General features: G+C 42.4%; 1 protein-coding gene across 6 annotated transcripts in view; it reads right to left on the reverse strand.

Annotated features, from left to right (window-relative positions):
- The window catches only part of LOC110502367 (cullin-9), a 39,203-nt gene that overhangs the window by 4,338 nt on the left and 18,291 nt on the right, over positions 1–16,574 (reverse strand). For 4 of the 6 annotated variants that reach the window (XM_021580334.2, XM_036959675.1, XM_036959672.1 and 1 more), the window contains exons 14-37: positions 16,227–16,454; positions 15,924–16,014; positions 15,489–15,660; positions 15,064–15,169; positions 14,861–14,956; positions 14,564–14,739; positions 14,347–14,480; positions 14,044–14,229; positions 13,706–13,735; positions 13,274–13,410; positions 12,889–13,071; positions 12,530–12,687; positions 12,214–12,415; positions 11,862–12,033; positions 8,590–8,735; positions 8,339–8,468; positions 7,887–8,089; positions 7,451–7,704; positions 6,251–6,626; positions 3,778–3,918; positions 3,398–3,562; positions 2,997–3,160; positions 2,739–2,832; positions 344–529 (exon numbers count right to left, since the gene is read on the reverse strand). In XM_021580334.2, the coding sequence (XP_021436009.2) occupies positions 344–529; positions 2,739–2,832; positions 2,997–3,160; positions 3,398–3,562; positions 3,778–3,918; positions 6,251–6,626; positions 7,451–7,704; positions 7,887–8,089; positions 8,339–8,468; positions 8,590–8,735; positions 11,862–12,033; positions 12,214–12,415; positions 12,530–12,687; positions 12,889–13,071; positions 13,274–13,410; positions 13,706–13,735; positions 14,044–14,229; positions 14,347–14,480; positions 14,564–14,739; positions 14,861–14,956; positions 15,064–15,169; positions 15,489–15,660; positions 15,924–16,014; positions 16,227–16,454 (3,930 nt within the window). The remainder of the gene's footprint in view (positions 1–343; positions 530–2,738; positions 2,833–2,996; positions 3,161–3,397; positions 3,563–3,777; positions 3,919–6,250; positions 6,627–7,450; positions 7,705–7,886; positions 8,090–8,338; positions 8,469–8,589; positions 8,736–11,861; positions 12,034–12,213; positions 12,416–12,529; positions 12,688–12,888; positions 13,072–13,273; positions 13,411–13,705; positions 13,736–14,043; positions 14,230–14,346; positions 14,481–14,563; positions 14,740–14,860; positions 14,957–15,063; positions 15,170–15,488; positions 15,661–15,923; positions 16,015–16,226; positions 16,455–16,574) is intronic. The other 2 variants (XM_036959673.1, XM_036959674.1) reach the window with 2 other exon arrangements.

Consider the following 16,574-nt stretch of genomic DNA (forward strand, 5'->3'; position numbering starts at 1 on the left):
GCATCCACTGTTGTCCATGCGCGCCTTGGTCTCAGCCACCTTCCCAAAATGTAACTGTTCTCCACAAACCACAACGCATTTTGGAGCGTATACCACTCGGTTTCCAGTCAACTTGCTAATTTGTCATGCGGCTGACTTGCAGTAAGTTGAAATAATGGTGTAATAACCCCACTATTTATTTTCCCAGGACGCAGTACCGGACCACCTTTCACCCCGGCTTGTATGTGAAATCACATGCTGGTATAGATTTTTCCAAAATGCTCTTTAACACAAGAGACACTGTATTGCTTCAATGTCGCAACAGATTAGTTGGTTATTTTCCTATTAGCTTACTTCCTCTTACCTTGCGAGCTTGAGCAAGTACTTTGCAGGCATCAATAACAAATGTCAATGACTTCATTTGGAGGGCTTCATTGATGGAGGAGACTTTGCTCTCCAGATTGATGGCAAAGTCCTTGGCCTGGTTGTGGAAAGTGCATCTCTCGTTGTAGTCTTGGAACTTCTTTTCCTGCCTTGCTGCTTTACTCACCTGCAGACAGACCAAAAAAATATCACTGCATTGGAAATCAGAGCTTTTGTTTATTACTTAGTTTTGTATTAACTTAATTGGGATAGGGCGCAGTATTTTCACATCCGGATGAAAAGCGTGTCCAAAGTAAACTGCCTGCTACTCAGGCCCAGAAACTAAGATATGCATATTATTAGTAGATTTGGATAGAAAACACTGAAGTTTCTAAAACTGTTTGAATGATGTCTGAGTATAACAAAACTTATTTGGCAGGCGAAACCAAGGACAAACCATTCAGATATTTTTTGTTTTGTTGTTGAGGTCACTCCTTTCAATGAGTTTTCATTGGGATTCCAGAATTCTAAGGTGCAGGCTTGCAGTTCCTATCGCTTCCACTGGATGTCAACAGTCTTTAGAAATTAGTTGAGGTCTTTTCTTTGAGAAATTAAGCAGCACTGTTAACCTCTTGAATCTAGGAAAAATATCAAAAGTAAACAGCTATTTTGTCAGGACAAGATGCTAGAATATGCATATAATTGACCGCTTAGGATAGGAAGACACTAAAGTTTCCAAAACTGTAAATATATTGTCTGTGAGTATAACAGAACTGATATTGCAGGCGAAAGCCTGAGAAAAATCCAATCGGGAAGGCTCTCTTATTTAGAAAGCTCTGCGTTCCTATGCGTCCCTATTGAGCAGTAAATGAGATATCAACCAGATTCCTTTTTCTATGGCTTCCCTAATGTATATAGTGTCACAATACATAGTTTCAGGCTTTTATTTTGAAAAATGAGCCTGAACGTCAACATTGCGTCAGTGGTCAGCTGAAGTCTCTCAGAGTGTTTTGTGCGTAAAGGACAAATGCGGCCATTGTTTCTCTCTATTCTACTAAGAAGCCACCAGTCCCGGTTGATATATTATCGAATAGATATTTGAAAAACACCTTGAGGATTGATTATAAACAACATTTGCCATGTTTCTGTCGATATTATGGAGCTAATTTGGAATATTTTTCGGCGTTGTAGTGACCGCAATTTCCGGTCGATTTCTCAGCCAAACGTGAAGAACAAACGGAGCTATTTCGCCTACAAAAATAATATTTTTGGATAAAAGAAACATTTGCTATCTAACTGGGAGTCTCGTGAGTGAAAATATTCAAAGCTCATCAAACATAAACAATTTAATTTGATTGCTTTTCTGATTTGTGACCAGGTAGCTAGTCATAATGCTATGCTAGGCTATCGATAAACTTATACAAATGCTTGTCTTGCTTTGGCTGTAAAGCATATTTTCAAAATCTGAGATGACAGGGTGATTAACAAAAGGCTAAGCTGCGTTTCAATATATTTCACTTGTGATTTCATGAATATGAATATTTTCTTTTCTAGTAATATTTTGTGTACGTTGCATTATGCTAATTCGTGTCAGTTGATGACAATTCTCCTGGATCCGGGAGGGGTAGTTCCAAGATGTTAAGAAAGAGTGTAGAGGGAAGTGTACTCTTTGTTAGGCGCGTGACCGGAAAAGCACGCTCCACTTCGTTTTCCTCCGGTATTGAACGCTGTTTTTTCCATCTTAAATTTTATCGATTATTTACGTTAAAAAATACCTAAAGTTGTATCAGGAAAGTTTGGACAAAGATTACAGGTAACTTTTGAGATATTTTGTAGTCATGTCGCGCGTGTTGGAACCGGTGTTTTTCTGAATCAAACGTGCCAAATAAATTGACATTTTTGATATATATCAAAGGAATTAATCAAACAAAAGAACCATTAGTGATGTTTATGGGACATATTGGAGTGCCAACAGAGGAAGATCTTCAAAAGGTAAGGTTTAAAATATATCTTTATTTCTGCGTTTTGTGTCGCGCCTGGTGGGTTGAAATATGATTGTCTGTGTACTCAGATAATAGCATCGTATGCTTTCGCCGTAAAGCCTTTTTAAAATCTGACATGTTGGCTGGATTCACAACAAGTGTAGCTTTAATTTGGTGTATTGCATGTGTGATTTCACGAGTTTAATTTTTATAGTAATTTATTAGAATTTGGCGCACTGCATTTTCACTGGATGTTTGCCAGGATCCTAGAGAAGTTAAAGTATGTAGGATTGGACATGGATGATCATATCACATACCAAAGGGGAAAATACTCTGCAATTCATGGAAACCCTTTGCATTTGGACTAAATCTTATGAAGCGCAAACTTAATTGAATCAAGTCATATGGACTCACCATAGCTGAGCAGTTGTAGTAATCTTTGTGGGTTGGTTTCCATGGCTTGAGACACCTCCAGCAAAATCCATGGTTACATTTGGCACAGGTCATACTGGAAGAAAAACAAATGGAGTGGTAGTAACAGTGAAGCCTATAAATCCCTACAACATACTTCTGGTAAACCTTGAAATGGTTTGATGGAAAAAAAAAAAAGAAAAAAAAATATCAACAGAACAGGGCTGAGGATTAAAACGGGTCCAGCAGCTTTACACTTACTGAAGGCAGCCTTCGTTCTTCTCTATCTGGGCCTGGCAGCTGGGGCAGCGTTTGGAGATGAGTTTGGCAAGGTGCTTACTTTGGGCTTCCATGGTCATACCCTCGTAGTAGCCACCATCGTCCATCCACTGGGACATGTGACTGCAGCTGGCTGGGTAATGAGCCTGGGGGAGATGGAGGTTAAGCTGTACTCTGTGCTTGCTTGAGTGTCTGGAAAAATATGTATCGATAGATTTACCCTACACCAAGTTTGATCACTAACCATACAAATATGGATTTCTGATTCAATACCATTAAAGTAAAAATATTACAAATCAACCCAAAAATGTTTACTAAAGCCCTAACACACAAATGAGAATGAAGACATGAAGCTGTGTACTGTATGACAGCTCAGTGCTAACCTCTGGGAAGTTGCAGCTAAAGCAGGAGGACCAGCAGCACTTTGAGCAGGTTCCCATGCTGCCGATGTTCTCCTTGCACAAGATCTGGTCACAGCCCAGGGGGTTGGTGCACCAGGTCAAGTTGGAGCAGCACTCCACGTAGCCCCGGAGGAGCGCGTTCTCATACTGGAGGAAAAACGGAGGACAGGAGCAGAGGGGCTCAGCGAAAGGACAGGTACTGCCGTTTTAAAGTCACGAGACGCAAACAAACATTGTAAAACTGGGCAGAAATGTCCATGCTAAACTGAGCCAGCACTTCATATGACAACTAGACTAATGTGACACAACATTTTGGGTTAAAATAAGTGTCTTTCTCTCATTGAGTTGTGTGGGGGACAGACCTTGGCAATGGTGTCTTTGTCGGTCAGGATGTTGAAGAAGAACTGAGAAGTAGGTTGCGCACGGCAGTCTGTGATTGGACAGTTGCAGTTCATCACCAGGTTCTGCTCAATCCTGGCTGTGAGGTACTCCTGCCAGCAAGACTGTAGGAAGGAAACATACAGGGCCTTCGGAAAGTATTCAGACCTCGACTTTTTACACATTTTGCTAAGTTAAAGCCTTCTATAATGTATTAAATAAAACATTTTCCTAAGCAATCTACACACATCCCATAATGACAAAGCAAAAACAGGTTTAGTAATTTTGCTAATTTATTAAGAACAAAAATACCTTTACATAAGTATTCATACCCTTTGCTGTGATCAAAATTGAGCACAGGTGCATCCTGTTTCCATTGATCATCCTTGGGATATTTCTACAACTTGACTACACCTGTGGTAAATTCAATTTATTGGTCATGATTTGGAAAGGCACACACCTGTCAATATAAGGTCCCACAGTTGACATTGCATGTCAAAGCAAAATCCAAGCCATGTGGTCGAAGGAATTGTCCGTAGGGCTGAGACAGGATTGTGTCGAGGCACAGTTCTGGCGAAGGGTTAAACATTTCTGCAGCATTGAAGGTCCCCATCATTCTTAAATGGAAGTTTGGATCCAGCAAGTCTCTTTCTAGAGCTGTCTGCCCAACTAAATTGAGAAATCGGGGGAGAGGGGCTTTGGTCAGGGAGGTGACCAAGAACCTGATGGTCACTCTGACAGAGCTCCAGAGTTCCTCTGTGGCAATGAGAGAACCTTCCAGAAGGACAACCATCTCTGCAGCACTCCACCAATTAGGCCTTTATGGTAGAGTGGCCAGATGGAAGTCACTCCTCAGTAAAAGGCACATGACAGCCCACTTGGAGTTTGTCAAAATGCACCTAATGACTCAGACCATGAGAAGTAATATTTATCTGGTCTGATGAAACCAAGATTGAACTATTTGTCCTGAATGCCAAGCGTCACATCTGGAGGAAACCTGGCACCATCCCTACGATAAAGCATGGTGGTGGCAGCATCATGCTGTGGGGATGTTTTTTGAGCAGCAGGCATTGGGAGACTAGTCAGGATTGAGGGAAAGATGAACGGAGCAAAGATCCTTGATGAAAACCTGCTCCAGAGTGCTCAGGACCTCAGACTGAGGCGAAGGTTCACCTTCCAACAGGACAACGACCCTACGCACACAGCCAAGACAACACAGGAGTGGCTTCAGGACAAGTTTCTGAATGTCCTTGAGTGGCCCAGCCAGAGCCCGGACTTGAACGCAATCAAACATCTCTGGAGAGACCTGAAAAGAGCTGTGCAGCAACGTTCCCCATCCAACTTGACAGAGCTTGAGAGGAATGGGAGAAACTCCCCAAATATAGGTGTGCCAAGCTTGTAGCGTCCTACCCAAGAACACGCAAGGCTGTAATCGCTGCCAAAGGTGCTTCAACAAAGTACTGAGTAAAAGATCTGAATACTTAAGTAAATGTGATAGTTATTTTTTATAAATTTGCAAAAACAATTGGTTAAAACCTATTTTTGCTTTGTCATTATGGGGTATTGTGTGTAGTTTGATGAGGACAAAAACAACAATTTAATCAATTATAGAATACGTCTATAACGTAACAAAGTGTGAAAAGTCAAAGGGTCTGAATACTTTCCGACGGCACCGTAAATAATCATCAAATGAGTCCTGACAAACTGTACACATGAATTAGGAGAAGATGTTACTACTCAGTATGTACAGCGTCATTCATCCTTAACCCCCTAGAGTTAATTCTCACAAACGTCTGTAGCTTCCCAACAGTTTGACATACAAACTCTTATGACCACTATGGAAAGGGGGAGACTCTCACGTACACAAGTGGTCACCGACCCCCACAAGTGTCAGAGGACTCGTCTGAAGTCGGTACCGTTGACATGCAAACAGCTGGCTACAAACTATTGTGACCCACTACAGAAAAGGTCACAGGACTCGTCTGAAGGTAACCGGTACTGTTTATAAAAAAAATATTTAAATAACGGAAGTTTGAAGGTAGTTTTATGCCTAACCCCTCCAAAAATAAAAGAGTTAAATGTGTAAAAAAATATTTATTTCCTGAGCTTTCTTATATCTTCTAGATAAGACAAACACTTAAATCTGGTTCCTTATGATTGGTTTTTGACGGCCTTTTTTACCATTTATGAATGTGTTATTCAATGCGTTTCTCTAGGCTATAGTAGTAACTAACAAATTCAATATTTTATCAAATAAATATTTTATTCCTGAAGGGGTACTGAAATTCAGAATCAAATAGCTAAATTATCTATAGTATGACCATCTTAAAACGATTCCATGTCAGTGTAGAACCCTCGCTCCCCAACAGCTTAGACTTTAGAATTAAAGTATCCGTGCAAGATTTTTAAAAATGTAAAAGTCTGAAAAGGGGTAGAAAAATGTGTAAGGTGACTGACCCGGCAACAGTAGTGCATGCAGCAGAGGGTGGGGGCAGGCTCTGCCTCCCCTGTTTGGGAGATGAGGCACACGGGGCAGCTGGCCACATGGCTAGGGGGCGGCTGGGGGTTCAGGCCCTTTAGCCCGGCAGCCAAAACCAGGGAGTCTGGGTCGTCTGTGTAACGCTGGATCAGCACATCCACGTTCCACTTGCAGTGGACCAACAGGTGCTCAGCCCAGTCCAGGTCCAAACTCAGAGTGCCAGAGACCTGCTGGACGGTGCGCTGCATCAGCTGCCGGACTTCCTCCTGGTTCATGGTCCGGCCCATGGACAATAGGACAGCCTCCAGGACTCCATCTTCTGCACTCGGAGGGGCTGCAATGATGCCTTCCAGGCTGCAGGAGGAGACACAGTGGGTCACAAGGGTACTTACAACTATGGAAATCTTAACTTATTAAAAGTGAGGGTGTCAGAGTTTAGTATGATTACATTGGAAATGCTCTCCTTTAAGAGAACAAGCATGTGTTACTTAGTGAGTAACCATAACATCCTTATTGACAAGCAAAACTTAGTCATCAGGTTAGTAGTAAGTGTGATTTTAATGACAGCGTGACTAATTTTGGAATCTTCGTTAGAAAATATCTCACCCCACACAACATTTCTAGACTATTTCATTATAACACAAAGAAAGCAACAAACATGGTTCAAAGTTGATCAATTTTCTTTATTTATAATAAAACATTCACTGGCATATTTTGCCTGTTCCTGAACATATTTGTATAAGAGCCTAGATTATTTTTTATGTTGCATTTATTGTTTGAGTAGAGCCATGGGTTTCTTGGAAAGTAATGGCTTAGATGAACAGCATCAGTGGTCATCCTGAATATGAAATTACTGACATTGGTGGGCATTGCCATGCAGCCACAGTTAAGGTCAAAGTGCATTTAAAAGCTTAAGTAGGACAGAACGAGAACATATGTCACAAATATGTGCTGTAACAGGACTGAAGACCTCAACCCAATTGGTTATTTATTAAAGCATTTATCCGATGCCTAAGGCAGTGGGACATAAATGGAAAAGGCCTGTTAATCTAGTCTACTCTCCTTCCCTACAATTCAAAAACCAAACTAGCCCCGAGATACAGAATCTCCCCAGAGGCCACACCAGCCATCCACATTAAAATTCTTTCCCCCCACTAGGTCAAGGCCAGTCCGCACACCTGATGTCAGCGTTGCTGCTGCTGGGGTTATTCTTCAGCTCAGCCTTGCTGAAGGAGAAATGCGCTTGGCCCTTCTGGGGAGTGGAGGGGTCCTCAGGCAGGAACTCCACGATGTGGGGGCTGTCCTCGTTGCGCCTGATGTAGCCCTTGCTGATGACATGCATGACGCAGGACAGCACGTCTGTAGTGCTGCAGCTGAAACGAACTGAGCCCGGGGAACGAGTCACCTCCCGCTTCTGACACGTGTCCAACACCTGGGGGAGGACAAGTGAGAAAAGTAGTACATAAGACACCAGCTGCTAGTATCTGGCCCATCAAATAAAGCTGGTCCTGAACCACGGAGGGATGGACGTCTATACTACCACTACATAGGTTCAGTTGAGGAGCTCCATTGGTCACACATGAAAAAGGACATGGGGAGGAAACATGGCCTTACTCTGAACACCAGGTTGTCTATGTGCATCTCTTTCTCAGCCTTCATGATCTGGATGATGAGGCAGTAGATGAAGTTCCTCTTCCTCTCCAGCGAGCGGGCAGCATCCTCATCCACATTCAGGTACGTCTGCTTGGGCAGCAGGTAGCAATAGCTGTGGTTTTCCAAACTCTGAGACAGAGCTTTTTTGTTCAATCTCAGGACTCCTATGAGCAGAGAACAAAACTATACATTCAGTGCAACTCCACCGACAAATGCCAACAGTAATTTCAAATGGTCACTAAAATAAAATCTAACTGGGGAACAATGCAGGAGATGAGGTCTGTCAGTAAAAATGTAAATGCAATGTCACAAAATCTGATGGATTACAGGGATCAACAGTAACTCCATAGAATATTTGTGAAAGGCTCAGAGAGAAAGAGCTAGCCAGGGGGAGACAAAGAGCAGGAGCTCACCCTTCACAAGATTGTTGTCAGGGCTGTCTTGGGTGAGAATGCCCTTCCCTGCTATGAGGGGAGACAGAGCATGGGCCAGCATTGTCGGGGAGAGGCCTGTGGCCTGCTGAAGAGCCTCCACAGATACATCCTGAAATAAAATACAACAGGCGGTAGTATCAGAGACAACAGCCCATTGTCAAAGGAGAAAATGTATTACTTCAACTCCCCATAGTGCATTGCACTGTACCCCCCCCCAGTCATCTAGTTACCGCTTGGTGGTTGAACTGCAGGAGGATGTACATCTGCAGGGTGGAGACGTAGAGAGTGCAGGTGCCGTAGCGCAGCTCTGCATGGCCCAGCCAGGTCCACTGTAGACGCCGGGGCTTACTGTGGGTCAGATTGTACATGCACTGGCCTGCAGACAAACACACATCACTCAGCGTTTAGCCTCGAGCACTTTCGTTCTGAAAGATGCCATAACGGACTGGTTCTGATGAGATTTTGGCATACGTGACTCGTTTCAGGAAACTAGGCATATGTCTCTGAGATAATGGATGGGCTGGACATGCCGGGAGATGAGTTTGGATGTGTCTGCCATGTGGTATGCTTCGGTCTATAACGTGAGCTGCTCAGTATGTGTTCTTTCTACCGTGCAATTTATTTGAAAGATATAACACTAGCCATCGAGAACTACAAACATTTTGCTACTTTCTCAACAGCATTGATGCCCTGAATTTAGCAGGCACTTTCGACAGATAAGTTGGAAAAAGTGATAGGCTACTTTCTGCACACGCCACGGTAATTGTGAACGGGAGTGACTTAACAACTCTGGCCAAACAATGTGGCTACAAACAATGTAGCCTAGTGGTTAGAGCGTTGAACTAGTAACCGAAAGGTTGCAAGTTCATATCCCCGAGCTGACAAGGTACAAATCTGTCGTTCTGCCCCTGAACAGGCAGTTAACCCACTAGGCCGTCATTGAAAATAAGAATTTGTTCTCAACTGACATGCCTAGTTAAATAAAAAGGTAAAAAAAAAAAAAAAAAGTGCCTACAAATAAAATGGTTCAAAGTTCAAATGGTGCCCGTCTGCTATGATGCGTTCAACCATGTATACGGACGGGTAAGAAGAGCAACATTTTCAGATACAAGTGTCTAATTTTGTGAGAAAGTCATTTTCATTCCAAGTTAAAGCGTACCGTTTGCTGGCAAACTGGCAATAATATTATTACACAAATCATGTATGATCTGTGTAGTAATATTATTGGAATCAGAAATCTATTTGCATTGCTAGTTATAGCCTAATGTTACCTAGCTAACATTGAACATAGCTAGTTGGTTAGCTTTAGCTATATGCAGATTCATACTACAGCTATGACTAGAGGTCGACAGATTATGATTTTTCAACGCCGATACCGATTATTGGAGGACCAAAACAGCCAATACCGATTAAATCGGCCGATTTTTAAAATGTATTTGTAATAATGACAATTACAACAATACTGAATGAACACTTATTTTAACTTAATATAATACATCAAAATCAATTTAGCCTCAAATAAATAATGAAACATGTTCAATTTGGTTTAAATAATGCAAAAACCAAGTGTTGGAGAAGAACGTAAAAGTGCAATATGTGCTATGTAAGAAAGCTAACGTTTCAGTTCCTTGCTCAGAACATATGAAAGCTGGTGGTTCCTTTTAACATGAGTCTTCAATATTCCCAGGTAAGAAGTTTTAGGTTGTAGTTATTATAGGACTATTTCTCTCTATACCATTTGTATTTCATATACCTTTGACTATTGGATGTTCTTATAGGCACTTTAGTATTGCCAGTGTGACGGTATTGTTTCCGTCCCTCTCCTCGAACCAGGAACACATCGACAACAGCCACCCTCGAAGCATCGTTACCAATCGCTCCACAAAAGCCACAACCCTTGCAGAGCAAGGGGAACAACTACTCTAAGTCTCAGAGCGAGTGATGTCACCGAATGAAACGCTATTAGTGCACACCCCGCTAACTAGCTAGCCATTTCACATTGGTTAAACCAGCCTAATCTTGGGAGTTGATAGGTTTGAAGTCATAAACAGCTCATTGCTTGAAGCATTGCAAAGAGCTGCTGGCAAAACGCACGAAAGTACGGTTTGAATGAATGCTTACCATCGCTCAGTCAGACTGCTCTATCAAATCATAGACTTAATTATAACATAACACACAGAAATACGAGCATTTGGTCATTAATATGGTCGAATCCAGAAACGATCATTTCGAAAACAAAACGTTTATTCTTTCAGTGAAATACGGAACCGTTCAGTATTTTATCTAACGGGTGGCATCCCTAAGTCTAATTTCCCTAATTATAAGAAATTAATGTTAGCAGGCAATATTAACTAAATAAACAGGTTTAAAAATATATACTTGTATATTGATTTTAAAGATACGCATTGATATTTATGGTTAGGTTTGGTGCAACGACAGTGCTAAATCACCACCGGTTTGGCGAAGTAGGCTGTGATTCAATGAGAAATTAACAGGCACCATGACACGCTAGATAAACTAGTAATATCATTAACCATGTGTAGTTAACTAGTGATTATGTGAAGATCGATTGTTTTTTATAAGTTTAATGCTAGCTAGCAACTTACCTTGGCTTCTTGCTGTCCTCGCATAACAGGTAGTCAGCCTGCCACGCAGGCACTTTGTGGAGTGCAATGTAAGGTAGGTGGTTAGAGCGTTGGACTAGTAACCGGAAAATCGGTGTCCAAAAATACCGATTGTTATGAAAGCTTGAAATCGGCCCTTCTGATTAATTGGTCAACCTCTAATTTCCATGTTAAAATGTTACGGGATGCATTTTCTCCGTTTTTGATGTAGGCCACTGGTTAAAACTAACTTAAAGCAGGTACAGCCTCAGTGTTCACAGTAAACGCACACTGGAAGTTGCACAAAATGTTCGTAACATAACTTGGATGTTATTTGATAGTGTGTGTTTACCAGGGACGCTAATGTGAAGAACATGACCTGCACCAAAGTCAGATTAGGATATAGGCCAAGGACTAGACAAGTGTATTTTACATGGATTCTTTCCTTATTGTAGGATACTACTTTTAACACTTAGACTTGAAATATTTGGTTGTTTACTAAAATACTTACTCTGTATAGCACTTGGTCTCACATGTCAAACCTTAAAGAGAAGGGTAGGGCTAAGGCTTAAGAGGGTGGGAACGATGCTGAATGGGTGTAGACAAAGAGCTTTCCAGTAGGTGTACCAAAACATCCAAGGGCCATGTTCTCAAAACTGGGGTTAAAAGTTAACTTTTAAAGCAGAATTACTTTCCCATTGTTGCTCAACTGTAGTGTATGATAACATTTTCTAGCCGAGTCTTTTATCCAACGTAAAAAAACACAATTTAAAATGTTGCTACGTAAGACCGAATCGAGGCCGTCAGTCACATATGATACATAATAAAATACATCAATAGGAGGCAAACAAATTATAGCATACAAACTTTTTGAAAAGAGATAACCGAAGGGGACTGACTGTTAGAGTAGAAGTCCGTAAACTCTGCCAGGTAGGTGCAGAGCTGCTTGGGGAAGTATCTGCTGTGGTTGTCCATGTAGCAGGGGGAGGAGACAGCCCAGCAGCGAGGAGACAGGATCAGCACCTTCACCTCACTCTCCTCCTCAGGCTCTGATGGCTGATCATCCATCATCTGTAGCACAGCAAAGGACAAAAATAGTTTGTTATTGGTTGGATTCCCAGGAGCCCATATCACATCGTAACATGTGTATGCTGCTTTGGAAACGAGCATCAGCTATATATCTATGTTTTCTTTTTTAAAGGAAAAACATTGCAGGGCCTGATACAATAGTAGTTCTCGTCCTCTGCTCACCTCCTCGTCGACATCCTGAAGGGTCTTGTCCAGCTGCTGGAGGCGGTAGAGGTGGAACTCCTGCTGCAGCTCCTCAGACTCACTCAGGTTCTTCAGCATCTGCTGGGGGAAGCGGTTGGGAAAGCAGGTGCCTATCTGCATTATGACAGCACTCTCCAGCCACACCTTGCCCTGGCCTAGCAGCCTGTCACCCAGGTAGTACCTATGGAGGAGGAAACAAGATGGATTGAGACTCGGGTACAATATGGTCCTTTTCAGAATGATAAATGGTGTTAGATGGACCTTACCAACTACAGGGATAGAAATATGGCCTTACCTGTAAAAGTGCTCAAAGGTGTTGGCCAGCTCCAGGCCGGAGAGGAAGAGCATGGGTTCTAGGAATTGCTGCAACTGGTTAAGAGTCTCCACGTTGCCAGAGTCCACTCCACTCTCCTGGATCATCAAGTCGATGTACTGGGCAAACCGCTCGCTCACCTGCAAACAGAGATGGAGAATTCAACCTACACAAAGAGCAGTGATCTGGAGAATAGATGTGTTAACGGTGCACTGCCGGGTCACGTTCATTAGGCACCAAAAATAAGAAAAATGACTGGAACGGGGAAGAACTGTGTTTTCTGTTGCATGCCCTAATATGACCCAAGTAGTATTGAGTATAGGTTGTCTAGTATAACTCACGTGCATGGCAGTGAGGATGGAGAGCTGTAGGAGAGCAGCAGAGAAGCCGTGGCGGAGAGCCAGCACAAATGCTGTCTGTTGGCCAAACAGCTCCTCCATGGCATTCTTCAGACGGAGGTACATGTTCCTGTAGCGCTCCACAAAGTCTGGCAGGCTGCACGTAGAGTCCAAAAACTTCTTAACCTGTTAAACATGTGTTAAGTCATCACTCCAAAGTTTTTATCTAGGAGTTCCAACTTTGAAATCCTGCCAAAGACTCATTTAGTGATGCCATCTAGACTCAAACCTTTTTTTAGAGTTACTACACCAACTTACTTCAAGGACATTAGATCAGAGTAGGTTTATAATGGGCCTCAGCGGTTTTAGAGATAAAGGAGTGGCTTACCTGTCTCTGTACAACGCCCTGCCAACACAGTGCTATCCCTGCAATACTGCTGGTGTTCTTCATCTTCGGCTTGACAGAGTTGGAGGAGGAGGAAGAGGAGACAGCGGCTGCATCTTTGTTCTTTCCCTCTTTTCCATCTGAAAGTAAATGACAATTCAGTTACCTTCTAAACAAAAGGTTTGAGATAAAATCAGGGTAAAAACAATCTGCAGCCAAAAACAACAAAGAAACAAAAATCAAACACATCGTCCTGATCATTTTCAACTGAAACTGGAGGGTTGCGTGTGGGAGGAAAGCGGAATGTTGCAGTCATTAGTTATATATTAAAAAATATATATATATATATAAAAAAAAAAAAAATGGGGGTGCCATTGAGCTGGAAGAATAACTTAAAACGAAATGCAGTACATTAGCCTCTAAACTGTTACTTACTCTTTAAATCTTTGCTTCGGTTGATACCTTCTGAAAACAAAAGAAATACCTTGAAATACGGAAGACTTGATGAGTGGTGTCTACCAAATATTATAAGTAAAGTAAGTTTCAATACGCTCACATTTCCAAATTTTTAACTACCATGCAAAATCTAGTCTACTAAGATGTATTCTCAGCTCATTTTGATTGGCAATTCCCAGCACCCATTTCCAGGGGCAATAATTGTCAGTTCACTATTCTGAAGGTTGAGAAGCTGGACAGAGAAAAGAGCAATAGCAGCCTTGAGTGTTTATCAGAAGTAAATGCGTGGTAAGGTATAGCGTTACAGGATTACTCACTGCACTTGATGGGCGGCTTGAGCTCCTCTGTGTCCACTCTGCTGGTATCCACATGAACCAGTAGGTGGGTGAGGCGACGGACGCGGGAGTTGAAGATGGCTGCCCGGCTCTTGCAGCGCCTGGCTGACTCTGCGTTGTCAAGGTACTCACTGAGCAGCCAGGAGAGGGGACTGAGGACTTGGGTCTCTGTTGGGAGTGGAGAAGAGAAGCAAGTTATTTGTAATGTATGATTGATAGAAGCTAGCTGAAGTGCAGGAAGTGTGTGCGCGAGAGGGACAGAGTGAGACAGACTCCAAAAGTTACCCGAGATGGTGATGCTCTGTACGATGGGGGTGATGAGGGCCTCCCAGCAGGTACGTCCCAGAGCCTCCGCTGCCTCGGCATCAGGCAGGAAACGATCAGCAAACATCTGCTCATGTCGCAGAGCGCTGTTCAGTCTGCAGACACACACCAGGCCAGGTTAGCACAGTCAGGGGGTCCGTGTAATTTGCAGTATCGTGTATAGTAGAGACAGGCTTACTTGTTGAAGAGCTGCAGCAGCTGGGCCTTGTCCTCCAGGATCTCCTGGCACCAGGTGTGGGCCTTAGTGGTGTAGAAGAGGTAGGTGCGACAGCAGAGCTGCTCCTTGAACACGGGCCAGAAGGTGGGCTTGGGTCCCAGCACCTCAAAGCCGTGGACCCTTGTGTCAATGCCACCCTGGTGGGAAGAGCAGGTTCAAAATTTTAAAGGAGACTCCCTGCTGACCAGAGTTGGGATTAGTACCATGTCAATTCAGGAAGTAAACTGAAATTCAAATTTTCATGATTCCACAGCCCACCTGCTGACACCGCTTGATCCTGATCTGCACAATGGACCAGAAGCGGGTCATGTTCTCCAGCAACACAATGCGATTGGCTGAAGGAGGCACATTGACCTGTAAAAACAAAGAGTTGGGTGGGTGCGGTGCTTAAACCTTAAAGATGGTAAATGTAACCTATTTCCAAAAGTTTCCTACTCCGGTCTGCTTATACAGCTACTTACTGTGTTCAGCTCTGTGTTGATGTTTGTGGGGTCGTCTCCTCCAAGTACTACCATGCGGGCAGGCATATAGCTGGAGTCTTCACTGGCCACAAGCACTGCCAATTGCCTGAGTTAATCAAGAAAAGGAGAAAATTTACTTACAGTAAGTAGTTAAGAGTAAAAAAAAAAAAAAGGTTTAAAGTACAAATATCAATGTCATTGAGGTAACCACAGTTGTTTGAGAGCATGCAGTCTAGCATAAAAATCCAGACACATGAACAAGGCAATAACAAAAGTTTCAGTATACAGGCAAGGTAAAAGTGGGCAACACAGGTGTGCTTCATTTTCAATTGTCTTTTTAAAAAAAAGTGCAATTTGCATAAATCAAGATTAAAAATACCAACATTCTAAACCCTCTGTATGGCCAAAGTGATGTGTGGACGTACCTAATCACCACCCCCTTGTGCATGTAGATGTTGATAAAATGGGAACCTGTGCAGCCATTGGACTCCCAGTACGTTTTAGGGTTCTTGTCTGTGAGCTTGTTGGCTCGATGGTGATTAGAGGAAACCTCCACTTTCTCCCAGCACTTGTCCTCCTTGAGTTCCACACTAGATCCTGTTAATGGTCACAGACAAAGAATGACAGTTTAAGACAAGTTGTACTTTAACTTTGAGGCTAAATAAAAACTTCAAAGGATGTTTGGTTAAAGTAAATAAATCTACCAGTACTCATTTCTTGATTTTATGAAAAAAAAAAAAGAATACAAAAGTAACGACATTATTTATTTTGGCACCATTTCTATTCAATGCTAGTATTCACTTGTAATTTGAGTTAGCTAAAAGTAAGATAGAGATATATATATTTTTTTTTAAACACACCTTGGCACAGATTGCGCAGAAAGATGTCAAAGAAGGGGATGTTAATTGGTTGGTGGCTTCGCCGATGCTCCTCTATTTGGCCCAAAACCATCTGTATTTGGTTAGAAAGGACAGCAGAGATTACAAATTAGCTATTAGCAACAGAGTAGCATGACACTTGCAAGCCAAATGTGGCACCCACTATTGAAGGAACATTTCAAAGACCCACAAGTAAAAAATTATATAAAAATGTAGAATTTTACAATATAAAAACCTAGTCTTGTAACTGACTGAATAGGTAAGATAGTAGAATTTGTATTAAACCTGTATGCAACCAGCCAGAACGCTGGTGGTCATTTTCTTGTAGAGACTGGCGTACTTCTCACAGTCTGTGATCAAGTCCCGCAGCTCTGTGACCAACAGCAGGTTGATACTGTGCTTGTCTAGCGCCTTGACCAGGGCGTCCTTCGTGCCCAAACGACACATCACTACGGCATAGTCTTTGTTCACAGAGGCCAGGCGATACAGGAAGCGAATGAGCAGCTGGACCACCTAGAGGAAACAACCTTGTGTCAATTACATAACCATTAATTGAATACATATCTAAAATAGAAACGTAGAGAATTATAACTACGCGCCTTTGGGTTTATAATTATGGAGGATCTTTCCTAC

The sequence above is a fragment of the Oncorhynchus mykiss genome, chromosome 23 (genome assembly GCF_013265735.2).
Source record: "Oncorhynchus mykiss isolate Arlee chromosome 23, USDA_OmykA_1.1, whole genome shotgun sequence".
Taxonomy (NCBI): domain Eukaryota; kingdom Metazoa; phylum Chordata; class Actinopteri; order Salmoniformes; family Salmonidae; genus Oncorhynchus; species Oncorhynchus mykiss.